Source organism: Falco peregrinus, chromosome 4 (genome assembly GCF_023634155.1).
Source record: "Falco peregrinus isolate bFalPer1 chromosome 4, bFalPer1.pri, whole genome shotgun sequence".
Taxonomy (NCBI): Eukaryota; Metazoa; Chordata; class Aves; order Falconiformes; family Falconidae; genus Falco; species Falco peregrinus.
Window position 1 is genome coordinate 101074925 of NC_073724.1, and position 27022 is coordinate 101101946.

At 38.5% G+C, this 27022-nt stretch overlaps 2 protein-coding genes across 9 annotated transcripts in view; one reads left to right on the forward strand and one right to left on the reverse strand.

Annotated features, from left to right (window-relative positions):
* SACS (sacsin molecular chaperone) overlaps nt 1-14846 on the forward strand; it is a 60096-nt gene extending 45250 nt beyond the window's left edge. For both annotated transcript variants that reach the window (XM_055802354.1, XM_055802353.1), the window contains one exon: nt 1432-14846. In XM_055802354.1, the coding sequence (XP_055658329.1) occupies nt 1432-12992 (11561 nt within the window). In that variant the 3' untranslated portion in view covers nt 12993-14846. The remainder of the gene's footprint in view (nt 1-1431) is intronic.
* Nucleotides 14847-16800: 1954 nt separating this feature from the next.
* The window catches only part of SGCG (sarcoglycan gamma), a 138797-nt gene continuing 128575 nt past the window's right edge, over nt 16801-27022 (reverse strand). For all 7 annotated transcript variants that reach the window (XM_055802358.1, XM_055802357.1, XM_055802363.1 and 4 more), the window contains 2 exons: nt 22153-22276; nt 16801-20576 (listed from right to left, as the gene is read on the reverse strand). In XM_055802358.1, coding sequence (XP_055658333.1) covers nt 20403-20576; nt 22153-22276 — 298 coding nt within the window. In that variant the 3' untranslated portion in view covers nt 16801-20402. The remainder of the gene's footprint in view (nt 20577-22152; nt 22277-27022) is intronic.

A 27022-nucleotide genomic window follows, 5' to 3' on the forward strand; every position in this document is an offset into this window, starting at 1 on the left:
TTAATGTGTAACTCACAGGATGTTTTCTAAAAATGGATTTGATTATATTCTAGCCCAACAGCTTCTCTGGGGATTTTCAGGTATGATTATTAACAGAAGATGTACTGGTTTGGATTGAAGCTTGATATTGTGTGAATTTGGTGATGAGCTATTCTCATTACCCCAGCTTTCTTGTAAAGAGAACTTGCCAAATAGAGCTGCTAAAATATAGCTACCAAAGATTAAATAATTGAGAACCTTGTAGTTACATGGACATTATCGATATTTTAATTTGTTTATTTATATATATTTAAATTCCTATGCAGGAAGATTTCCAGTATTTTAAGATCACATGTATAGGTTTTAAAACAGGATTTCAAAAATTCTGTGCTCAAATAATGGGATTTAAGCTTAGCTTTTAAGTAGATTCTTAGCTTGCTGATCCACTGCTGCAAGTATTTCTCACTTTCACAAGGCTGCAGTGTTTACCTGTGTTTTCTGTTTAGTAGAAATAACAGAATGCATAGCTCTGTAGGCATGAACTGAAAGAAAAAAAATCTTTTCTGAAGGATATCTGACTACTGACTTCCAACAGAGCAGGGACAGTAGATAATACCTTTAATTAGACTGTTGATTTTAAGGAAATGGCAGTGCTATCTAGAGGGAAGAATGATCTGAAATTCAAATAGATTTCTTGCTTCCATTTCTGTCATTGTTTTTTATGTCATTGAGAGGTAGTGGTATTTTTATATTCTGTAGCATTTTCTTACCCCTAGACATTATGTAGTTTTTAAATATAAGCTGTCTTAATGATAATTAAGAAATAAGTGTTAAGAGGGCTTTGATAATAAGAATAAAAGCACATACAACTAAACTTAATTTCAGCATTCCTTGCACAACTGAGTTTTGTTGCTTGCCAGTTTTAGTGTAAGATCCTCTGCATCTGAACTGCTTTTTGCTATATCTAATAAATAATCCTTCAGATCTATTTGAATTTTTGCAGCTATAGACAAGCAAATACATTAGGCTCTTATTTACCACTAGGGAAATAAGTGATGTAAAGAATCAACCAAAAAAACTCCCCAGAAGTTTGAAGCTTCTACTTTGATTGTAAATCTGTAGTTGCTATGTATGCCTGAGTTATCTTAGTGTCAAACTAACAAATGCAATAACATATTTATTGTTTCCAATTTGTGTTTATTTTTATATTAATATGGAATGTATTTGCTTTTAATTAACTTCTAAAAGCAAGGGGGGCTGGTATCTGCAGTTCTATTTAACAAACCATTTTTTTTCCACAGGAAGAATAGACAGGACACATGTCAGACTTTTTTTTTTTCCTTTCTCTTTTCTTTCTTTTTTTTTTTTTCCCTCCCCTAACAACCAAAAGCACTTTGTTATGTAGTACTGCTCTGTGATTTTCATATCTTTGTCCTTTTGTGGTAATTTCAGGAAGGCCATGCACTCAGCTGCAGCTTCTGAACCCAGAAAGATTTGCCCGGCTCATTAAAGAAGTTATGAATAGTGTGTGGCCTGGCAGAGACATGGTGGTACAATGGTATCCAGGTTTGGAAGACAAAAGTCACCCATCAGTTTCCTGGCTTAAGATGGTCTGGAAGAACCTGTATATACATTTTTCTGATGACTTGAGTGTGTTTGATGACATGCCGCTTATTCCCAAGACACCGCTGGAGGAAAACCAAATGTCTGTGGAACTGGTTAGATTTAGGAATCCATCACCTATCATTCTGGAAGATGAATCTGAGACTCAGCTCCCGGAATATTTAGCTGATATTATTCAGAAAGTTGGTGGAGTTGTACTTAAGAAGCTGGATATTTCTATCCAACATCCACTTATAAAAAAATACGTGCATCCACCATTACCAAGTGCTGTTTTACAAATAATGGAAAAAATGTCCTTACAGAAACTATGCAATCAGGTTGCATCATTCCCATCAACGCATAAAGATGCTCTTAGGGCATTCTTAGCGAGTTTAACTGATGCAAGTGAAAAAGAGAGAAGAATTATTCAGGAATTGCTAATATTTAAAAAAATTGAAAAATCATCTGATGAAAGTGTCCCTGTTTTTACTGGGCTAAAAGGTAGTAAGGTATTACACCACACTGCCAAAATACCTCCTGGTCTAAGATTTTCTATTCCAGTAATTGACAGCAGTGATGAAGCTACTATTCGTTTAGCTAACCTGCTGAAAATAGAACAGCTAAAGAGCACAGATTGCTTGAAATTTGTTATACAAGACATAAGAAGTGATTTTTATTCATACAGTGAAACAACACAGATAATGCAATGGGTTCTTGAAAATCTGACTTTTCTGAAAAATGAGAATACAGATGTGATAGATTGGCTCACATCACTAAAGTTTATTAAGGTTTCACAGGAAGGGGTAATGTCAGCAAATGAACTCTTTGATCCTGAGGTAGAACTTCTGCAAAATTTGTTTTATTCTGAGGAGGAAATTTGCTTCCCTCCTGCTATCTTTATGTCTTCAGATATACTTCATTCTTTGAGGCAAATAGGCTTAAAAAATGAAGCTAATCTTGAGGAAAGTGATATTCTGAGAGTGGCAAATAAAATTGAAAGTTTGCATGCGAACTCTAACACCAATCATGATTTACTGTTAAGAAAAGCTAGAACTCTTTTGATGATTTTGAACAAAAACCATACACTGCTTCACTCATCTGAAACAAAAGCTGCACTGAAAAAAATAAAATGGATTCCTGCATCTAAGGAAAGACCTCCAAATTATCCAGGATCCTTAGTTTGGAAAGGAGATCATTGTAGCCTGTGTTCGCCACCAGAAATGTGTGATATATCTCATGCAATTTTAGTTGGTTCCTCAGTTCCTCTGGTGGAAAATGTGCTGCTGGATATACAAAAAGCACTTGGCATCCCCACTAAGCCCAGCATAAAAGCAGTCTTAAAACATTTCAAGGTGGTGGTTGATTGGCACGGTTCTAAAACCTTCAGTGATGAGGACTATTATCAGTTTCAGCATATCTTGCTTGAGATTTATGGATTTATGCATGATCATCTAGAAGAAGGCAAAGAAGCTTTTAAAGCCCTGAAATTTCCCTGGGTTTGGACAGGTAAAACATTTTGTTCCCTCACAAAAGCAGTGATAAAGTCAGTACCTGATCTTGATCTCCAGCCTTACCTACATTATGTGCCAAAAACTATGGCAAAATTTCACCAGTTATTTAAATACTGTGGTTCAATTGAGCAGTTAACGCCAGACCATGTTTCTATGGTCATTCAGAAAATATATCTAAAAAGTGAGCAGTGTCTCTCAGAACAAGAGAGCAAACAAAATCTTCACATTATGTTGAGCATCATAAGGTGGCTGTACAGCAATCAGATTCCTGCAAGTCTGCATACACCCATGCCACTGTACAGTGGCAAACTTCCTTACAAACTTGCAATGAGGCCAATTCATGAGTGCTGTTACTGTGATATCAAAGTTGATGACTTAAATGATTTGCTTGAAGATTCTGTTGAGCCAATAATTTTGGTGCATGAAGACATACCAATGAAAACTGCTGAGTGGTTAAATGTCCCATGCCTTAGCACAAGATTGATTAATCCAGAAAATATGGGATTTGAGCAATCTGGGCAAAGAGAGCCTCTGACTGTAAGAATTAAGAACATTTTGGAAGAATACCCTTCAATTTCAGATATCTTTAAAGAACTTCTTCAAAATGCTGATGATGCCAATGCAACAGAATGTAATTTCCTGATTGACATGAGAAGAAATATGGATATAAGGGAGAATCTTCTGGATCCAGGAATGGCAGCGTGTCATGGTCCAGCTTTGTGGTCATTCAATAATTCTGAGTTTTCAGATTCTGATTTTCTAAATATAACTCGATTAGGAGAGTCTTTAAAAAGGAGTGAAGTTGACAAAGTAGGAAAATTTGGACTGGGATTCAATTCTGTTTATCATATCACTGATGTTCCTATTATTTTGAGCCGGGAGTTCATGATTATGTTTGATCCAAATGTTAACCATATCAGTAAGCATATTAGAGATAAATCTAACCCTGGGATCAAAATCAACTGGAGTAAACAACAGAAGAGGCTGCGAAAATTTCCCAATCAGTTTAAGCCATTTATAGGAGTTTTTGGTTGCCAATTACCACTGTCTGTAGAATCTCCTTACAGCTACAAAGGAACACTTTTCAGGCTGTCCTTTAGAACTCAGCAGGAAGCTAAAGTGAGCGAAGTCAGTAGTGCATCTTACAATACAGCAGACATTTATTCTCTTGTGGACGAATTTAGCATTTGCGGTCATAGACTGATAATATTTGCTCAGAGTGTAAATTCAATGGTTTTGAAATACTTGAAAATTGAGGCAGATGATCCTGGGGTGGCACAAGATGTTGTCACTATAAAAAAAAATCTCTGTTCTTCCAAAGCCTTGACTGCACCAAATATAAGTGTTTTAAAGGAAGCAGCTAAACTCATGAAGGTCTGCAGCAGCAGTAATAAAAAGCTTCCCACTGAAACACCAAAGTCCTCGTGTATCTTACAGATCGTAGTAGAAGAATTTCACCATGTATTCAGGCGGATTGCTGATTTACAGTCTCCACTCTTCAGAGGTACAGAAGATGATCCAGCTTCTTTCTTTGAAATGGCTAAATCGGGACAGATAAAAAGATCAGCTGATGAATTGCCACAGAAAACAGTAGATTCAACAACATGGCTTATATGTTCTTGTATGGACGTTGCAGATGCTTTAAAATTTTCATTACATGAAAGTGGACGAAGATTAGGTCTTGTTCCCTGTGGTGGAGTAGGAGTGTTGCTGTCTGAAACCCAGGATCAAAAGTGGCTTGTGAAACCTAATTGCAACACCATAGGTGAAGTGTTCTGCTATTTACCTCTACGAATAAAAACAGGCTTACCTCTTCATATAAATGGCTGCTTTGCAGTTACTTCAAATCGGAAAGAAATTTGGAAAACGGACACGAAAGGAAGGTGGAATACAGTATTCATGAGGCATGTTATTGTAAAAGCCTACATAGAAGCACTTTGTGTTCTACGTGACATGGCAATCAATGGCGAGCTAGTTGACTACAGTTACTGTGCAGTGTGGCCAGATCCTGATTCAGTTCATGATGATTTTTCTGTAATTTGTCAAGGGTTTTATGAAGACATAGCTCATATGAAAAGCAAAGAAGGAATCAAAGTATTTTCTGATGGTTTCTCTTGGGTTTCCATGAAGAACGTAAGGTTTTTAGATGACTCAATACTGAAACGACCAGATGTTGGACCATCAGCCTTTAAGATCTTTCTGAAGTACCTTAAGAGAACTGGTTCCAAAAATCTGTGTGCTGTAGATCTCCCATCTTGGGTAAAGACAGGATTTGAAGAAGCAGGATGCAAATACATATTATTGGAGAACACTTTCTCTGAGAAACAGTTCTTTTCTGAGGTATTTTTCCCTAATGTTCAGGAGATTGATGCAGAGCTGCGTGATCCTTTGATGCGTTATGTTCTCAATGAAAAAGTTGAGGAGTTCTCAGGAATTCTTCGTGTTACTCCCTGTATTCCCTGTTCGTTGGATGGACATCCATTAGTGACACCATCAAGACTGATCCATCCTGAAGGAAGAGTTGCAAAGTTATATGATGCCGAAGATGGAAGATTTCCTTATGGCACCACTCAGGATTATCTTAACCCAGTTATTTTGGTTAAACTTGTTCAGTTGGGAATGGCTAAAGATGATATTTTATGGGAAGATCTGATAGAACGTGCAGAGTCAGTAGCTGAAGTCAACAAGATTGATCATGCTGCAGCTTGTCTCAGGAGCAGTGTTATATTGAGTCTCATTGATGAAAAACTAAAATCTAGGGACACCAGAGCTAAGGAGTTTGCTGCAAAATGTCAAAGCATCCCTTTCCTTCCTTTCCTTAGCAAGCCAGCAGGCTTCTCACTGCACTGGAAAGGCAGCGATTTTCAGTCTGAAGCGATGTTTTCAGCCACTGATCTTTTCACTGCTGATCATCAAGATGTAGTTTGCTTAATACAACCAATTCTTAATGAAAATTCCCACTCCTTCAAAGGCTGTGGTGCTTTGTCATTAGCTGTCAAAGAATTTTTGGGTTTACTGAAGAAACCAGCTGTTGATTTGGTCATAAATCAGTTAGAAGAAGTTGCAAAGTCATTTGATGGTATCACATTATATCAAGAAAACATCACTAATGCTTGTTACAAATATCTGCATGAAGCAATGTTACAGAATGAGTCAGCAAAAGCTATGATAATTGAACAACTGACAAACTGTAGTTTTATTCTGGTTGAGAATGTGTATGTTGACCCAACAAAAGTCTCTTTTCATTTGAATTTTGAAGCAGCGCCCTATCTCTATCAGTTGCCTAATAAATATAAAAATAGTTTCCGTGAGCTATTTGAAAGTGTGGGTGTAAGACAGGCTTTTACAGTTGAAGATTTTGCTGTAGTTCTGGAATTAATAAACCAGGAAAGAGGGACCAAACAACTAACAGAAGACAACTTTCAGCTTTGCAGGAGAATAATTAGTGAAGGAATATGGGGCCTCATTAGAGAGAAGAAGCAGGAATTTTGTGAGAAGAAGTATGGTGAGATTTTGTTACCTGATACTCGTCTAGCACTTCTGCCTGCAAAATCTTTGTGTTACAATGACTGTCCGTGGATTAAAGTTAAAGACACAACTGTTAAATATTGTCATGGTGATATTCCAAGAGAAGTTGCAGTAAAGCTTGGAGCAATACCAAAACGCCATAAAGCTTTAGAAAGATATGCATCCAATATCTGTTTTACTACCCTTGGAACAGAATTTGGCCAGAAAGAAAAATTGACAAGTAGAATTAAAAGCATTCTTAATGCCTACCCTTCAGAAAAAGAAATGCTGAAAGAGCTCCTTCAGAACGCAGATGATGCAAAAGCTACAGAGATCTGTTTTGTGTTTGATCCTAGACAGCATCCAGCGGATAGAATATTTGATGAGAAATGGGCACCACTTCAAGGACCAGCACTGTGTGTTTACAACAATCAGCCTTTTACAGAAGATGATATTCGAGGGATTCAGAACCTTGGAAAAGGTACAAAAGTAGGAAATCCCTGCAAAACTGGACAATATGGTATAGGTTTTAATTCTGTTTATCATATTACTGATTGCCCTTCTTTCATATCTGGCAATGATATACTTTGTATTTTTGATCCTCATGCTAGATATGCACCAGGTTCAACATCAACAAGTCCTGGCCGCATGTTTAGAGATTTAGATGCAGATTTCAGAACGCAGTTCTCAGATGTACTGGACCTCTACTTAGGAGATCACTTTAAACTGGATAATTGCACAATGTTTAGGTTTCCTCTTCGAAATGGAGACATGGCGAAAGTATCAGAGATTTCCTCAGTCCCGTGCTCAGATAGAATGGTCCAAAATCTTTTAGATAAGCTGCGTACAGATGGAGCAGAACTCTTAATGTTTTTGAACCATATGGAAAAAATTTCTATTTGTGAGATAGAAAAAACAACAGGAGCACTGAATGTGCTCTATTCTGTACAAGGCAAAATCACTGATGGAGACAGACTGAAACGAAAGCAATTCCATGCATCTGTAATTGACAGTGTAACTAAAAAAAAGCAGCTAAGTGAAATACCTGTGCAACAGATTACTTACACAATGGATACGGAAGACTCGGAAGGAAATCTTACAACTTGGTTAATTTGTAACAGGTCAGGCTTTTCTGCCATGGAAAAAGTATCCAAAAGTGTGGTTTCAGCCCACAAGAATGAGGACATTACTCTTTTTCCACGTGGTGGGGTAGCAGCTTGCATTACTCACAATTACAAAAAACCCCATAGAGCGTTCTGTTTCTTACCGTTATCATTAGAAACTGGATTACCTTTTCATGTGAATGGACACTTTGCTCTGGATTCTGCAAGAAGAAATCTGTGGCGTGATGACAATGGTGTTGGAGTAAGAAGTGACTGGAATAGTAGCTTAATGACAGCACTGATAGCACCGGCCTATGTTGAACTGTTGATTCAGCTGAAGAAACGGTATTTTCCAGGCACTGATCCTACAGTATCAGTGCTGCAAAACACACCTGTTCATGTTGTGAAAGACACTTTAAAAAAATTTTTATCCTTCTTTCCGGTTAATAGACTTGATATTCAGCCGGATTGGTATTGTTTGGTGAAAGCAGTTTACAGTTGCATATATGAAGATTTGAAGCGTCTTTTACCTGTTATGCGAGCTCCAAATATTGATGGTTCTGATTTGCATTCTGCTGTTATCATCACATGGGTTAACATGTCTACTGTGAACAAAGGCAGGCCATTCTTTGACAATTTACTACAAGATGAATTGCAGCATCTCAAAAATACAGAATACAACATCACAACACGGAAGACAGTGGCTGAAAATGTTTACAGACTCAAGCATTTACTCTTAGAAATTGGATTTAATTTGGTATATAACTGTGATGAAACTGCAAATCTTTACCACTGTTTGGTAGATGCAGATATTCCTGTCACCTATGTGACACCTGCTGACGTCCGACTATTTCTGATGACATTTTCTTTTCCAGACTCTAATTGCCACATTGGAAAGTTACCCTGTCGTCTTCAGCAGACAAATTTGAAACTCTTCCATAGTCTCAAACTTCTGGTTGACTACTGTTTTAAAGATGCAGAAGAAAACGAAATTGTAATTGAGGGCTTGCCACTCCTTATTACTCTGGACAATGTTTTGCAAGTTTTTGATTCAAAGCGACCAAAGTTCCTAACGACATACCATGAACTGATTCCATCTCGCAAGGATCTCTTTATGAACACATTGTATTTGAGATACAACAGTATTTTACTTAACAGTGAGGTAGCGAAAGTCTTTGATATGAAAAGTTTTGCTGAATTGTTATCATCTGTGTTACCTAGGGAATACAAAACTAGAAATTGTATGAAATGGAAGGAGAACTTTGCAAGTGAATCTTGGCTTAAAAATGCCTGGCATTTTATTAGTGAGTCTATAAATATTAAGGAAGAGCAAGAAGATATGCAAGCAAAATTTGATGATGTTGTTGAAACCTTGAAGGACTGGACTTTGCTCCCAGGTGTAAGGTTTACTGTCTCAGCTAATCATCTTGTTGTGCCAGAGTGTGATGTTCTGCTGCCCCTCAGCATTATGCATACAGCTGTTTTTCCAAATGCTCAGAGCGATAAAGTCTTTCATGCTTTAATGAAAACAGGCTGTATTCAGCTGGCATTGAACAAAATTTGTTCCAAAGACAGTGCTTTAGTGCCTTTGTTGTCAGGATGTACAGCAAATATAGATAATCCTTCAAGCATTCTGAAAGCCATACAACATATGATACAGACATCAACTTTTAGGACTGAAAAGTTAGCAGAAAGTGACTTTGAGGCTCTCTTAATGTACTTCAATTGCAATTTATGTCACTTGACATCTCAGGATGACATTAAAATTTTAAAGTCTCTTCCATGTTATAAATCGATCAGTGGCCGATACATCAGTATTTCAAAATATGGGATGTGTTATGTTCTCACGAAAAGCATTCCATCAGTAGAAGTAGACAGATGGACACAGTCTACTTCATCAGCTTTTCTTGAAGAGAAGGTTCATTTGAAAGATTTGTATACTGTGCTTGGCTGTGTCTCTGTGGATGATCTTGAAGTGTACTTGAAACATCTTTTGCCAAAAATTGAAAGTCTGTCTTATGATGCAAAATTAGAACACTTGATCTACTTAAAGAATAGGCTAACTAGCATTGAAGAAGCTTCAGAAATGAAAGAACAGCTGTTTGAAAAGCTTGAAGGCATTTTGATCATTCATGATGTAAGCAGTAGATTAAAACCTGCAAAATATTTTTATGACAGGACTGTGAAAGTCTTTGAAGTTATGCTTCCTGAAAAATTCTTCATACCTCAAGATTTTTTTAAGAAACTAGAGCAGCTTACAAAACCGAAAAATCAAGCTGCATTCCTTCCATCATGGGTAACTTTTCTACGACATATCGGATTGAAATTCATAATTTCACAGCAACAGTTATTACAGTTTGCTAAGGAGATCAGCATGCGAGCGAATACAGAAAACTGGTCTAAAGAAACACTACAGAATACTGTCGATGTCCTCCTTCATCACATATTTCAAGAAAGAACTGACCTTTTGTCAGGGAATTTTCTGAAAGAATTGTCATTAATTCCTTTTCTATGCCCTGAACGAGCTCCAGCAGAATTTGTTAGATTTCATCCTCAGTATCAAGAAGTCAACGGGACACTTCCTCTTATACGATTTAATGGGGCACAGGTGAATCCTAAATTCAAACAGACTGATGTGTTGCAGTTGCTGTGGACTTCGTGTCCCATTCTTCCTGAGAAAGCAACACCTTTAAGCATCAAAGAGCAAGAGGGAAGTAGTCTTGGTGCGCAAGAACAACTCGAGCAAGTTTTAACTATGCTGAATGTTAATTTGGACCCTCCCCTGGACAAAGTTATCAATAACTGCAGGAACATATGCAATATAACAACTTTGGATGAGGACATGGTGAAAACTAGGGCTAAGGTCCTGAGAAGCATTTATGAGTTTCTTAGTACAGAGAAAAGGGAATTCCGCTTTCAGCTTCGAGGTGTTTCTTTTGTAATGGTGGAAGAAGGCTGGAAGCTCCTTAAGCCTGAAGAGGTGGTAATAAACCTTGAGTATGAATCTGATTTTAAACCTTATCTTTACAAACTTCCTTTAGAACTTGGTACTTTCCATCAATTATTTAAGCATTTGGGTACTGAAGATATTATTTCAACAAAGCAATATGTTGAAGTTTTAGGTCGCATATTCAAGAGCTCTGAAGGAAAGCAATTGGATCCTAATGAAATGCGCACAGTTAAGAGAGTAGTTTCTGGCCTGTTCAAAAGTCTTCAGAATGATTCTGTCAAGGTTAGGAATGACCTTGAGAATATGAGGGATTTTGCCCTTTACCTCCCCAGTCAAGATGGTAGGTTGGTAAAGTCTAGTATCTTAGTTTTTGATGATGCACCCCATTACAAAAGCAGAATCCAAGGTAACATTGGTGTGCAAATGCTTGTTGACCTTAGCCAGTGTTACTTGGGCAAAGACCATGGTTTTCACACTAAATTGATAATGTTATTCCCTCAGAAACTGAGGCCTCGCTTACTTAGCAGTATTCTTGAAGAACAATTGGATGAAGAGTCTCCTAAAATTTGTCAGTTTGGAGCATTATGTTCTTTGCAGGGAAGGTTACAGTTACTGTTGTCTTCGGAACAGTTCATCACAGGGCTCATTAGGATTATGAAACATGAAAATGATAATGCTTTTTTAGCTAATGAAGAGAAAGCAATAAGGCTTTGCAAAGCTTTGCGAGAAGGTTTGAAAGTTTCCTGTTTTGAGAAGCTGCAAACAACATTAAGAGTTAAAGGTTTTGCTCCTATTCCCCACAGCAAAAGTGAAACATTTGCTTTCCTGAAGAGGTATGGAAATGCAGTAATACTGCTTTACATACAGCATTCTGACAGCAAAGACATAAATTTCCTGTTAGCATTAGCAATGACCTTAAAATCTGCAACCGACAACCTGATTTCTGATACCTCGTATTTAATTGCCATGCTGGGTTGTAATGATATTTACCGGATTGGTGAGAAGCTTGACAGTTTAGGAGTGAAGTATGACTCTTCTGAGCCATCAAAACTTGAACTACCAACACCTGGCACTCCTATACCATCTGAAATTCACTATACGCTTCTTATGGATCCAATGAATGTCTTTTATCCTGGTGAATATGTTGGTTACCTTGTTGATGCAGAAGGTGGTGATATATATGGATCATATCAACCAACTTACACCTATGCAATCATTGTTCAAGAGGTAGAAAGAGAAGATGATGAAAGTCCCAGTTTTCTAGGGAAGATTTACCAGATTGATATTGGATACAGTGAATATAAAATAGTGAGCTCTCTTGACTTGTACAAATTTTCAAGACCGGAGGAAAGTTCTCAAAGCAGGGATAGCGCACCTTCTACCCCAACCAGTCCTACAGAATTTCCAGCACATGGACCAAGGACAATTCCACCTCTCTTCACTGGTAGAGAGAGCCACAAAACAATGTCCTCAAAACATCACTCTCCAAAAAAAATAAAGTCAAACTCATTGCCAGAAATATTAAGGGAAGTGACATCTGTGATTGAACAGGCTTGGAAGCTTCCAGAATCCGAAAGAAAAAAGATTATTAGGAGGCTCTACCTTAAATGGCATCCAGATAAAAATGCAGAGAATCTGGATATAGCTAATGAAGTTTTCAAACATTTACAGAATGAGATTAACAGGCTGGAAAAGCAGGCCTTTATGGATCAAAATATGGACAGAGCCTCGAGAAGACCATTTTCATCCTCTGCTTCTCGATTTCAGTCAGACAAATTTTCCTTTCAGAGGTTTTATACTTCATGGAATCAAGAAGCAACAAGTCACAAATCTGAAAGGCAACAGTATAAAGAAAAGTGTCCATCTTCCACGGGGCCATCTTCCTCGCAACGCTTTTTCGTCCCACCTACATTCAGGTCTGTTGGCAATCCTGTAGAGGCACGTCGATGGCTCAGGCAGGCCCGAGCTAACTTTTCAGCTGCAAGAAATGACCTTCATAAAAATGCCAACGAATGGGTATGCTTTAAGTGCTACCTTTCTACTAAACTAGCCTTGATTGCAGCTGACTACGCTGTGAAGGGCAAATCTGACAAAGACGTAAAACCAGCAGCCCTGGCACAAAAAATAGAGGAATATAGTCAGCAACTTGAAGGGCTTACAAATGATGTTCAGACATTGGAAGCTTATGGAGTAGATAGCTTAAAAACTAGGTATCCTGACTTACTTCCTTTCCCACAGATTCCCAATGACAGGTTTACTTCAGAAGTTGCTATGAGAGTGATGGAATGTACTGCTTGCATCATCATAAAACTTGAAAACTTTATACAACAAAAGGTATAAGGGATATGAAGAGTTTAGGGAACTGTTTTGTCAAGAGCTTAGGTGTTTCGTGTGATGAGATACAAATGCAACTGTGCAGATTACTGATCATCCAAGAGGTTACACATTGCCTAGCAGTTTAAAAGTGTAGTGCACAAAGGCGGACGGTACTGAAGTACTTAGAATTGAAATGTATTTAAATGTGGTTTTTTTTTTTTTTTTTTTTTTTAAACTGAGCCTGCTGTATAAGCAAACTGTAAAACATGAATATTTTTTAAAATTTGCAAGGAAACTGAGCTGCAAAAATTAGCTGTATGTACAATATTGTGATTAATTGGCATATTATTGAACTGCACTTTATATAACCAAAGCTTAGCTTTCTGTTAGAAGAAGCCTGTAATTATAACTCCTTATTAGATTTTATTTCATTTAATATAATGTTTCCAAAATGGTAATGTCAGTTTTCAGTGTACTAATCTTAAGACTGGACATACAATGAAATAGGAGATGGGATGGAAATTAAAATAATTTTGGAGGTATTGCTCCAAAGCATTTCTGTAATCTTTTGTGTTCTGTGGTTATCAGCTGGATCTGATTATCGATTTGCTGCACCATCACGTTGTGAACATTTAAAGGATAGTTCAGTACCTGTGAACTGGTACAGTTATTTTAATGCTGAATAATGATACTTGATTTAACATGCAACTTCATGTTATGCATTGATTGCATTTACTTTTATTATAAAATAATTATTTAATTTACTTTTTTTTTCTAGAGCCTGTCATCTTTTGTTTAATGAAAAATGCATGCGGATGATATAAAACTGATGAACATTATTATATGGTGTTTTATGATTTTTTTTTGAACACCAAAACTGTTTTCAGACATCTAAATGCTTGAGTTTCTTTTCTTCCCCGCCCCGCCCCTGGTGTGTGTGTGCCTTTGTGTGTGTACATAAATATATATATATTTTTCCACAAACATTGATAATAGTACAATTCAGTAACCCATTTTTGGTGTACACTGAGCACTGGTTTTTGTTACATGTTTAAGGGTGCTGCAAGGTAATGCTCTTTTTATTTTGCTGTTCACTACAGCCCTAAAGAAGTCTGATTTTTAGTTCACAGTCTTTGTTTTATTGTTTGTAATACTTTTGGTAATGTCATGCAATATGTTCAACATTAGCTGTTTGTAAAAAAAACTTTAAAAAAATAAAAAAAATATGGAAGGATAATGCTAAATGGAGGGATTACTCTTTGCTGGATCAGTCACATTTGACATAAATGTTAAATGCTTTCCAGTGACAGGCTATTACAATTGTTCACTTGACAGCACAGTGAAACCATAATTTTAACTTACAGAATACAAAGGAAAATAAACCACAGTGAGCTTGCAGGGCTGATAGAGCTGTGATAGTGTTGTAATCAAAAAACAAAACAAAACCTATGATGAAGGCTTCTTCAGTTTTGTGCAAATTATAAATGGCTTGTTCTCTTCTGAAAAACCTCACAAATTGTAGTGGGAGAAAATGTGATGTTTGGAAAACAATACTGCTTCTGATTGTGAAGCCCTATTATTATTTCTGCTATTAGATAATAAGTGCCATAATTTTAATAAAGAAAAATGCAAACATGTATTTCAGTCTGATGTGTTTTGGTTTTATTAAGTAGACTAAATTTACCTATTATTTCAAGCTTTCTTTTATACAGGTAAATACACAATCTTTTTTTCAATTAATTCTGAAAAAATATACAAATATTATTAAAAAGCAAAAAGCTATTTTCTTGCAATGACAAATGTTTGCAGTTTTCTCAAAGAAATTGTACATTTTGATGGTTTTTCTTTTCAATAAATAGCATTTAAGTAAAACACAAATCATGGTGTGCCATGAAATAAATCAGTTAGTTAATTCCCTACGTTTTTTAAATAGATTCCTTTGTGGCTCTTACTTTGTGCATTGTCAGGCTGTATTCAGGGTAAGCAAAACACTAACAAAAAGAAACAGTTCCTGTGCTTTTCAGTTTAAATGGAGCTAAAACATAAGGTAGCATGCAAACAAGAGAGGAGCAACATGAACTCTCAGTTTTAGGTGAGATCTTGAGGAAGGAGATCTTTTAAGCACATAACTGAGTTTTGTAAGTGACTTACGTTGCCTTACCAATATTGTTATGAACGACTAAACTGTCTGTGCAGAACTATTTTTAAAAAAAGTATTTTATTTTGTATATATTGTTGAGTGATGACACCGTGAAGAAGAAAATGGTCCCAGTTCTTAGGATCTGGAGCAATTTTAAATATTGAACCAAAGTAAGCAAGGAAACCTGAATGACACAGAAAAATTAATTTATTGTACTATTTCTGGGTTGATAGCATCAATCAGTTGCAAAAAAATTTACGTATGGATGCAGAGAGACAGGCAAGAGTGTCTCAATTGCAAGTCTCTTTATTTTTTTTAGTTGCTTAACTCACTGTAACAGCTAGCCTAAAGAGTCCTCACGAGACCAGGAAATCCTATTGCGATAGAAACTGATTTCATAAGTGCCATTTAATTCCTGCATAAAAATTAAGAAATAAATAATGAAATAATTGATGCTTCCATTTGGCTCAGCTGGGAGCCTCGGGAAATGCAGAACGTTATTTGTTTCTAAGCTGGGCATGGAAGCTCAGAACAGGTAGTATGTAATGATTCTTTAGTAGGGGTGTGTAGAAGTAAATGTTAGCATGTAGGTTCCACAGAAATACGTTTTACAAGTAACTCTGCACATTACACAAGTTCACAAGGGAGAGAATGTCTTTTCAGCCAGGTATATGTCCTAGTTTATCTTCCACAAGTACCAGTAATGTGTCTAGGAAAAGCAGCTTCGGTAGTCATGTCTCCCAGGATTGTAGTTGTGAGGTTTAGCAAAGATCCTGTAGTGGTTCAGGAAACCGGTTTAACTGTACTTCCATAGCTTAAATCTAAGGAACTGCAGTTGTAATAAGCCTTGGAGGTTTCTTACTCATCTTGTGGAAGCTTTAAAAGTTTTCCTCTCAAACAATGGCATTAGCACCAATTCTAAAAAGCACTTGCCTCAGCGATTGGTGACAAGATAGAGACCTTTTATCAACAAAATAGATTTTTGCATAGGCAACTACCGAAAGAAAAACAAATGGGTTTGTGGTATAAAGAGATGAAGCTTTGCAATATTTGTGCTCAAATAATCATCAAAATCAAGTTACTATGGTGATGTGAAAATCTGGATTTAAGAGCTATTAGGATAAGGATTACATTCACTTGGTACTTGGGTTGCTTTTAATGAGGCTTTAATAAAATCTACTGTAATTGCTCCAATTAAAGGAAGGTACTATCAGCTTTGAGCTTTCCAATTGCTGGATCTGAACACGTTGAGGATGGCTGGATTGGCATTGTGGAACACAGGCAGAAGTAGTAGTTCAAAAATAGTTAAATGACAGCCACAGTAGATGTTTTCATTTGAAGACTCACATTTTTGTCACATGGAAGTGTCTGTCAATGAGTTTTTCATCAAAACTGCTTATCTTTTTTTTGGTTTGCTTTCTGGGTAATTAATTCAGTAACTCTGACACAATTTTTTGCTTATTTTCACCTACTACAGATGAAAACAAAGGAATTACAGATGTCCAGTGAAATCTAATTGTAAAGCATTTTCTAAATTCTGGAAAGTGGTTTTGTAGTTGGGACCAAGATTTTTGTTCATATTTTTAAATATTGTTAATTTCACATTCTTACTCTTGGGAAGATAATTGTGTTTTAAAAATGAAAACATTAATTTAAGCTGTGTTTCATTTGAACACAAAAGAAGCAGCAGACTTTTCAAAATGTATAAAGTTTATTTAAGAACTCAGTTTTCAGTTAATTTTTGCAATTCCTTTTGCATAAATCTATAGGAAGATAGGCAAATGTCAATACTAAAGAACTGTGAAATAGAAACAAAGACGTTTTTGTTTGGGCAATCACCAATAAAGATTTACTACCATTTTAATATTTTTACTTTTCCACTGTGTAACAATCCCAACCAGTTACAAGACTGCTGTAAATAATTCTTTTTGAGGGAAAAAAAATATGCAAACAGTACAATTCATTATGCTGGGTAGTGGGTTTTTTCTTCTCCATTTGGATAACGCTTTTGAAAATAAACTACAAGTGCGTGCTCTCACTTTCCTGTGCCATAATTTTCTGTTAATCTGTAACTATTTACTGAAGTTTGATTCAAGCAGAAGCAATAATTTTGAAATATTAAAGAGAGATGGAATGACACCCACATGGAGAAACCAGAAATTATAATTCAGTGATGTATCAACTATATTGAGATTAACAACAATTCAGATCATCGCGTCAGCTGATTACACTGTGGTAACTTTGGCATAAACTTTGTTTCTCCACTAACTGCACGTAAAAGAAAAAAATCCCAAAGATATTCTTTAGTCACAAGAAGTTGCCATCCATGCTTTAAAAAACATGCACAACTGACATAATGCAACTCTACATTTTCAGTGTCAATTTTGTAGCGTAATGGAAAGAGGAATGAAATTTAAACAACGAAGGGGGCAAGCTGGTGATTTGGATGATGGCAGAACTGAGGACACAGCAGACCTCTTCAGTTTTTCTGTACTACTCAGAATCCACCTGTGAACTGAAGCAAGTCCAAAGGGTTTATCTCCACAAGAAAGGCAGCAGTTACTGCCGTGTCTAACTGAGAGGCCATAACACATAGTCGTGTTGCTAGCCAGGGAACTGCACCCCGATTTTGCTAGCTGTATGCCATGGCTTTGTAAAAATGTTATCTAAAACAGAGCAACTTCAACGTAAGAAGCGGCAACAGAAGTGGCTTACAAATACCCAGTAGTTCAGGGATTAGGTTACTGTTGTGATACATGGAAAGCCTGGATTCAATCCCTTGCTTTGTATTAACTGGCAAATCACATTTGAAAAATGTGCTTCCAAAACAGAAGCTTGAAATGCACAACTGAAAATGTTGTGTTTCCATTGCCAGCAGAATAGGCAGATTGTAACTAACATACTTACTTACAGTATCTGGCTAATACTTAGGAATTAGATTAGGTGAATGAGTAGTTTGGTATGACATGGAAGTGGGCGTGTGTTCCTTGATGTCAGAAACACAGATATGGTGACAATTCAAATGCCTAAGCAGTGGCTGGATCCTCTAAGGGCTGAAGTCCCAGTTTTGCTGTTACACTACATCTGGAAAAGACAGTAGGTAGCCCTCCACGTGACTTGTAGCAGCAGTTTTTAGGTAGCTGGCACATCCAATGGAATTTGCTGTCCTTTATTTTAAGACTCATACTTTTTATCCAATGAATAACATAACTCTGCTCATAATATGGTTTGCAAAAGCTTGCACATGAAGCTGGAACGACCTAAAATGACTTTAAAGGAATGCTGAAGAGACACGTTTCCGTTGCACTCTGTCTCAGCTGAGGGCTTAGTTGAGAGAGAGATGTAGTTGAGAGACAGTTGAGAGATATAGCTGTAGAGGCGAATATTCCTCTCTGTAGGGCCAACAGCCCTGGGCGCACACCTGGATATATATGTCTAAGCCCAGGAAAAGGGGATTTCAGAAATGGAAGATGTGTGACTTCCTACTTCTCCCTTAGGGACTATGTTAGCCATCAGAGCACTCTCCAAATAGCATGGGTGACCCTGATCCACTTGCCTCCTTTGCCTGAAGGGACCCAAAAGCTAATTTTATGCACGTCTCCTACTTTTCCTATTGAAGTTCTTCTGGTTTGCATTAATTGCTGAGGGCTCCACCCTGCTAATGAAGGACAATTTCAGTATTGCACATTAGACTCATTGGATAAATTACCAAGGCTGCCCTTGGGGCAGGAATTACCCAGGGCTTTACCACAGTAACAGTGGATACTGTTAACTGGGGGCTCTTTCTCAGCTCAGTCTTTTCTGGGTACCTGGGATCATAACTGAGCGCTGCGTTTCTTTGCTTGTCCACCAGAGCTGAAGTAGCAAGTTTAAAAACCAGCACAGTCTTAGCAGTTCTTTTGTTCTGATTCTCCTGCTCGAAGGATGATGATTCTTTCCTGTAATGGATGGACATTCTGTGTTTAAATAACAACTATGAGTTAAAATCTTTCTGCAAATAGACACCAAGGCACTATGTGATAGCAACTCCTACCTGGGTAATAATATTATTAAGTGTATACAAAATAGCATCAAAGGAGTTAAAACCCCATAAGGTTTAAACAAGAGACTATTAAATCAAATCCTGCTACCCAGAGGTGTGCAAACAATTTATTTGTGTTCAGTGCAACACTGTACAGGGGAATAGGTCTGCAGTGGTGTTTCTCTACAACATCAATAAATAGTTTGGCAACTCTGGTGAGCATCTATTTTGTATCCAAAGTCCTGATGTAAAAAATAATAAAGAGTACTTTTACTCTCTCCATTTGTGATAGTCTCTCACTCTGACAGGATCAGAAATATCAGTCAACAGCTACAGATGGGAATGAAACAGTCCTCTTAATTGAATCCTGTGGGCTGCAAAAAAGGATTTTTTTTCCCACCGCCCAAACAGTTCCTTGTGTCAGACAATCTGGAGCCACATATTATTTCTCTTTTTACTCGTCCAGCTGGCAAATTGCCTTGTTGAATTAGCATGTCCTAAAATATAAAAGGGTTTCAATGAGTATGCTGGTACAGGCAGAACAACAAACTATTGCTATTATAAAATATACTAACATATTTCTCTGCTGTACAGTGAACAGATTTGAGACACAGGGGGGAGGTATAAATGACTCCTGGAGCTTTTTGTATTAGTTATTTTTATATGAATCTCAGTAATAAGCAAATCAGCATATATGTTGCCAAATTAAAACAGAAAGCTATTAGCAAATTAACACCTTTTACATAGAACTTGTACAAATACCACATTTTTTGTATCTTGTGTTATTGCAAGAACAAAATTGCATAGACCATTTGCTGGCACTTTCTGAATTCCCCAAATAATGCGTTGTCTTAGCAAATAGTTCAAGTAGTTCCCTCAATTTAATTTCACCCACTAATGCAGTAAGTGTTTACATGTAGTGAGAGAAAAAAACCATGTAGCTCAAAAATATTAACAATGACATAATAATCTGACTGAATAATAGTTCAGCAAGGAAACATATTCCTTTTATTTTTTTAATGCTCTCTGTAAGGCTGTTTTCCAAGTGTTACTGACAGAACATATAATTTGATTCAGATCATTGTTCTGAAGTTGAAATGTTATTTGTGCTCTTCTCCTTTCACCCTGTAGTCCAGAACTGTAGATAGAGATTTGTTTCCTAAACTGAAGTACTTTGTTTTTAAAATTCTGAAAATTCTGCTTTCAGTAATGCTCTTCAGCAATAATATAAAACTGAGACTAGCAAGGGGATTGTGCAGCCTCTTCTGGTGCCTCACTGGCAGACACGACTGTATTCTTGGCAAGTGGAGCCCACGCCAGCCACCGACAAGTAGAGTTTTCCGTCCGGACACACGCAGATTTCGTAGAGCCCCTGAGAAATACCAGATCCACCCCTTGTACCCTCAGGCAATTTGGGCAGTCGCACAGTTTCAGCATCGAGCAAAAGCTGCATGGGAGAAAGCATGACAAATGGGCTTGTTAGAGATAATAATGCAATAGCGTGTCACAAAATGACTTTGTCTAGGCAGTGGTTTAAGAATAGCCTCCTACTGCCTATAGAGTAGTTATACACAAAGCTGCTCTGAGACTGAGGCTCTGGGCAGACACCAGAACATGGGAGGGATAATCTGGTGTCCATCCTCTTCCTTAGCAGAGACCTCTTGAAGTTCGAAAAGGACAAGTGCAAGGTCCTACATCTGGGTCAGGGAAATCCCAAGCATAGTTACAGGCCAGATGATGAGTGGATTGAAAGCAGACCTGCAGAGGACTTTGGAGTATTGGTGGATGAAAGAACAGTATGACTGGGCAATGTGCACTAGCAGCCCAGGAAGGCAATCACACCCTGGGCTGCATCAAAAGCAGCATGGCCAGCAGGTCGAGCGAGGGGATTCTCCCCCTCTACTCCACTCTCATGAGACCCAGCTGGAGCGCTGTGTTCAGCTCTGGGGCCCCCAACAGAAGACAGACATGGACCTGTTGGAGCGAGTCCAGAGGAGGGCCATGAAGATGCTCAGAGGGCTGGAGCACCTCTCCTGTGAAGGCAGGCTGAGGGAGTTGGGGTGGTTCAGCTGGGAGGAGAGAAGGTTCCAGGGACATCTTTGAGCAGCCTTCCAGCACCTAAAGGAACCTCCAGGGAAGCTGGAGCAGGACTTTCTACAAGGGCATGTAGTGACAGGACAAGGGGGAATGGCTTTAAACTGAAAGAGGGCAGATTTAGGTTAGACATTAGGAAGAAATTCTTTCCTGTGAGGGTGGTGAGGCACTGGAAGAGGTTGCCCAGAGAAGTTGTGGATGCCCCATCAAGGCTAGTTCAATGCCAGGCTGGATGGGGCCTTTGAGGAAACTGGTCCAGTGGAAGGCGTCCCTGCCCATGGCAGGGGGGTTGGAACTAGGTGGTCTTTAAGGTCTCTTCCAATCCAGACCATGCTATGATTCTATGACAAGAGTCAGAGCCCCTGCCTGCACACTGAATAGTGGGACATAGATTCTGCTGCTGCTGCTGGACCCAGGTCTGTCCTCTGTCCTGTCCCAAGTGCTGGAACATCACAGCTGTGCCACCTAGTTAAGGATGGACATACAGGCTGGTCTGGAGTTCCTCTGTGGAAGAAGTGGCACTGTACAGCTTCACAGAGGGGATAAACAGGCTGTTGTGTGTTGCGTGCTGCTGCTGCTGGGGCAGCTCTTAATGATGTCTGCAGATACCTCCCTAGTTTAACAACTCTGGGACCGAGTGTCTACCTCTGGGCTGAGGACCATGCTGGGATGCCTGGGGATCACTGTGCTAGGGGGGAGCTGAGCGCTCTCAAAGTTTTATTAGAAAACATTTCTCTAAACTAATACAACATTATGTCATTTGGTAGTAGTATTTAATATGACCCCTATGTAGAAGTCTTATTATTGGCACCATTAATTTTAATATCCTAAAATCTGAGGAATTAAGAGAACTTGAAAGACTTGAAGTCATTAGCTATATTCTGACAGCAAGATCAACCAGTTATGGAAACAGAAGAGCTTGTACTCACCACACCATCACTGCTGTGTAGTTTGATATCCATCTGGGAAAGAGCTTCAATATTCCCAGCTTGTGCTTTGATATTAATTCCTCGTGGTGCATCCATGCTCAAAGATCGAGTTGGTGATTCCAGCCTGAAAACAGGAGCAGGAAATCTGAGTAGCACATTCCCATATGTTCCTTTATTTTTGAAAAATAAGTAAATTTTGAACAAGCACTCGAAGGATCTCGCCTGAAGTCATACAAAAGAAGCAGCTTCTTTTTTCTTCAGGCAGACTTGAAAAAGGAGGTAGCTATTTAAAAACACCAAAGTATTCAAAATGAAAAATACAGATGAATTCATAATACAGACACAAGGTATTATTTCAGAGACAACTTTATGTTATTTCAGTATAAAAGTAATGTATTCTTTAAAACTCAAACCCATTTTTTGATTCTATAGTTTGAATTTATATTCATTTTGACATAATAAGATATTGAAATTAATAAAAATAGTGCAGTCTGGAAGTCTTTTAATCAACAAGAGTTTTGACACTGCTATCAGTCTGCTATCAGTCAAGATAGCAGAACCAAGATTTCACTCTGTGTGTGTGTGTTGTTTAACTAGATGGCATCTGAAAGTTAAAACCCAGTAACTTTATCTGAAATAGAAATTATGCAATAAACCAGAAAGTTGCAAACCCTACAGTGCCACAAGATGGCAGACAGGTACTGTATTAGCTGAGTAATCACCTCGCTGGGTCAGCTGTGCAGCACTAAGGATTTTTATTTTCCAAAGAGATAAGGCTTAGTTTCTTCAGAACGTTGGTATCATTTCCACAGTAAGCAGCAGGGATAGAAGTATTAATAAAAAAACATGAGAAGGAAAGAAAAAGCCTAAGCTCAGCAACAAGGTAGTGATTATATTGCTTCTTTTGACCGTCACCTAGAACTGCTTTGCCTGGAGGCACTGGGAACACTGCAGGATCAGGGTTGATACCTACTGGGTTTTGCTCCTGAATATTGGCTCACCCTCCCCAATGACACCAGCCTGAATTTTACATGATCAGCCAACATTAGCCAGATGAATATTAAGGCTAGAGAAAATGAATCAACTGGTGTCCCAGTTCACATCCATGTTACCTCTTCTATTCTGTATGTTTTCTAGAAACGTACAAAACAGTGTGGGTTCCATCCATCGTGCAGAACTCAGACATGTGCCCGGGTTCACAGGTCTGCACGTGCTCACCCACTGTGTCTTCTGGAAATGTGGAGTGGGGGGGTCTGCGCGTGCACGCACTTGCACACGCACTCCCAGCAGATGCTGTGATGGCTCCGTGCATGCTCAACAGCTGCCAGTCTGGACGAGTGGACTGTGTCCCAGCAGCTCCTTTGCTAGGTATGCATCAGGTCACGAGCCCTGACGCTGCCTGCCAATCACACGTTATAGGAATGAAATGATTTTGCACACAATCCTGATGTAGCCGTCTGTTGGGTTTCATTTACTCAGACTGCTTCAGTTCTTATTTCTTTTTGCAGTTAGCTCATTAAAACTAGAATTTAAAGAAGTCAGTTTGTGCTTGTGAGAAATTTCAGTTATATCTTAGAATACTGAAGCAGCTAAATCCAGCTGGTATCTTAAAACCTAAACCCATGATATCTGAGCACAGTCAAGCACAGCCACTGAAACTTCATTTTTTTATCCCCAAATCTGAAAATAACTCTGGCAATACTGGCCTATCACTGCTGGCCAGAGGTAGCAGGCGATTCTATCTTCTTTGATCTTCAAAGGTCCCTTCCAATCCAAACCCTGTGACTCTGTGTTTCTACGATCTGCCTCTCCCCGCCATCTCCTGGGTTAGTCACCTTCAATTAGTTTAAACGTCAGATTGATAATTTAAATTCCTAATGATGGATAACTGCATCATAGCTCCATATTGGACATAACCCATGACTCTGAGATGGCATGAACTTCTGCCGTGATTATGCTGAGTACAAGGGCACAAGTATGAGTCTGTTCTGTATCAGACATCTAATACAGCATTAGCAATCTTCATTAACTAGTGTTGGTGATTTAAGAACGCTATGACTTATGGGAAATCGGTTTTTCTCTGAGTGATTTACATGGGAGGTTTGTTTCATTGGGGTATTTTTCAGTGCACATTTGTATGCGTTATAAAATGGAGAATTAATGAAAGTTTGTATTTTCTATATTTAAAATTTAATATATTTTCATAAGTTAGTGTCAAGGTAGTTGAATATAACTGTTGCCATAGTTTTAGCAAAAAGCTATAAATCTTGAAATAGCTCGTTTTTTTGTAAAGTATTTCACCTACGTAAGTAATCTATATGTAGGCATAAATTTTTATTTCTAAGCTCCACTGAACATTACAAGAAGACAGACTGGGTAAGATTTTTGAAGAGCGTATCAGACCTGGATTTTGAAAAGCAATCAAACACTGGAGAAATATTTCTTACTTTATACCAAAATTAATGCTGGCAAGAAGCCTACAGACTTCGGAAGCATTTACAGATTTATGGTATCACTTACATATAACTTAAATTACGTGGCAGAATTACATTTGCTATATTAATCACAATCCTAAATTTCTGCTGTTTATAAAAAAAAAAGCAGTAAAAGTAAAATCACTGTAAAGCAGGGACTTTAAAGCCTTCTGGAACTATTGTGTGAGAGAGATTTTAGCAAAGGCCACATTCAGTAATACTAACGATGTGTATCTTCATACAGCATTCAAAGGTTCAGCGTCTCAGGTCTAGATGCACTAAAAGGGGAATGGGTACTTGGTGTAGAAATGATGTGAGAGTTGAACCTTGACTTTGAATGTCCCTTCTCAGTCCCCATTTGTTCCTGAAGACGCATGACTTCCTCAGTCCTTTAGACACTGACCATAAAGTTACCTAAAATTCTTCAGTGGTCCTGGCCCTGAGGCACTCCCAGTTTGTCACTGGTGGGCAGGTTTGGACTTCTCCTGTATGCTTAAAGGTCTGGGGACCACAGAACTGCCCTAGCAGAAGAGCTGAGTGATGGAGATACTTGTATGAACTCACAGCCTCTCGGGAAGATAAGAATAGAGCACTGCAATTATCAACACTGGTGGTGTTTTAAATACATATTTATAAAGCAAAATGGGCTTTTTTTTTATCAGTATCAGTGGATCTACTTGAAACAGATGATGGGAGGAAGTTGCTCTGCACTGCCGTTTGTGTCAGTCAGTCAGGAGATACACGACTATGTGCAGATAATGGCTGATAAGAAAGCTTCGGGATCTATTCCCTAGGCAATAAAAGGAGGAAGAGAGCAGGCTGGACTGAGCAAAACGTTGATGTGCGTCCCTTAAAAGTCTTGGCAAAACAATAATTTTGTTTGCTTGCAAATGCTGGAGGATGCTTGGAGACTGAGGAGACAGAAACTAATTGTCTTAAGAGTTTTTGGTCATTTTATAGTGTTTGTTTGAATTTGGGCAGTAGAATGATGAAGGATTATATTGTTATCAGTCACTTTATCTTTTAAAATTACAGGCACATAAATTACATCTAACAGAATGGAGTGATGGTCTTTATCATCTAGAGGAATTAATCTATGTAATGTACTGTCCTAAATGAGACATCTGTCACAGCCTGGATCTCATTTGGGAAGATGGATTCTGTACTTAGGAGTAGCTTCTAGGTACTGGGGTAGCTGCCAGGGGTCTATTAGCAAGTGGTGTGGTGCAAAAGGAATTGATTTGGACAGCGCAACATTTGATGCCAAGGACCTGACACCCCCATTATATGTGTCCTGAGGAGTACCTGGACTTGCTGTTATCTGACCCTGAAGACTGGATGCCCAGAAAGGCTGGAGCGCATTAGGCATTCTCCAGGACAGCACAACCCCTGGATTAATTTGATCCAAATGTCATCCTGTTCACCTACCCCAAGCAGTTTCACAATGAGAACCAAGATGTGAGGAGCTCAGGCAGTTGGGAGATATCCCTCAAAAGCACATTTCTAATTTGAATTAAGACACTCATGTAGGCGTATCCCCAGACTGTGAAGCAACAGAAACCATATCTAGGCCCACTTGCAGTGTAGGTAGCTTGCCTTGCTCTCCTTCACCCCAACCCCCGCAGACATGGGTGGGGGACTAGGTGGTCCCTGCTAATATTTCACAGCTCTGTCATCTGCTGGATGTCAGTCCAACAGTAGTCTACTGCAACTAAAGCAACCGATTACAAGGAAGGTAATATTTCTTCCTTGCTGGTAAGATTGTTCCAGAAGCTGACTATACTGTCCTGGCTGGCTGCCATGGAAATTTGGTGCTGAGATGTGCAGAATAATTCATGAAGGACTGTGTGAAAGTCTTCTCAGGGAACCTGGACAGCATCCAGGCTCTGGATCTGAAACCATCCCAACAGCCTAAAGGCTTGGAGATTCCCACCTTTCCCTACAAGCATATTGCTAACTCGTGGAGATACCAGATCACCAGAAATTGCTCAGATGGCTGTTTAGGGAGGACACGAGGGGAGTGACAGCCTGCTGCAGTCATGGCAAAGAAGCAGCTGATACTGCCTGTGCATGCTGCAGGAATATTGATCTCTTCTTTCATCCTGTTCTGGCAGGAGGTGGAGGGATTCCTGGTTATTCTTGTACCACAGTGCATTAGAAGGCTGGTTTCAGTACTGCAGGAGGAGCACCAGAGTCTGCTGGAGACCAGGTGCCCTACCACAGTGTGGGGTTGCTTGACTCTGAGAGGACAGAGGAATCAGTGAATTTGGGGAATAGTTTATTCCTTCCTTCTGGCCACTTTCTGTCCTTTCCATCTGATGAGTCAGCATGTCTCCTGAATTCAATGGGGACAGAATTACTCGGTATGACTTTAGATAAAAGTTCCCTACGTGTAT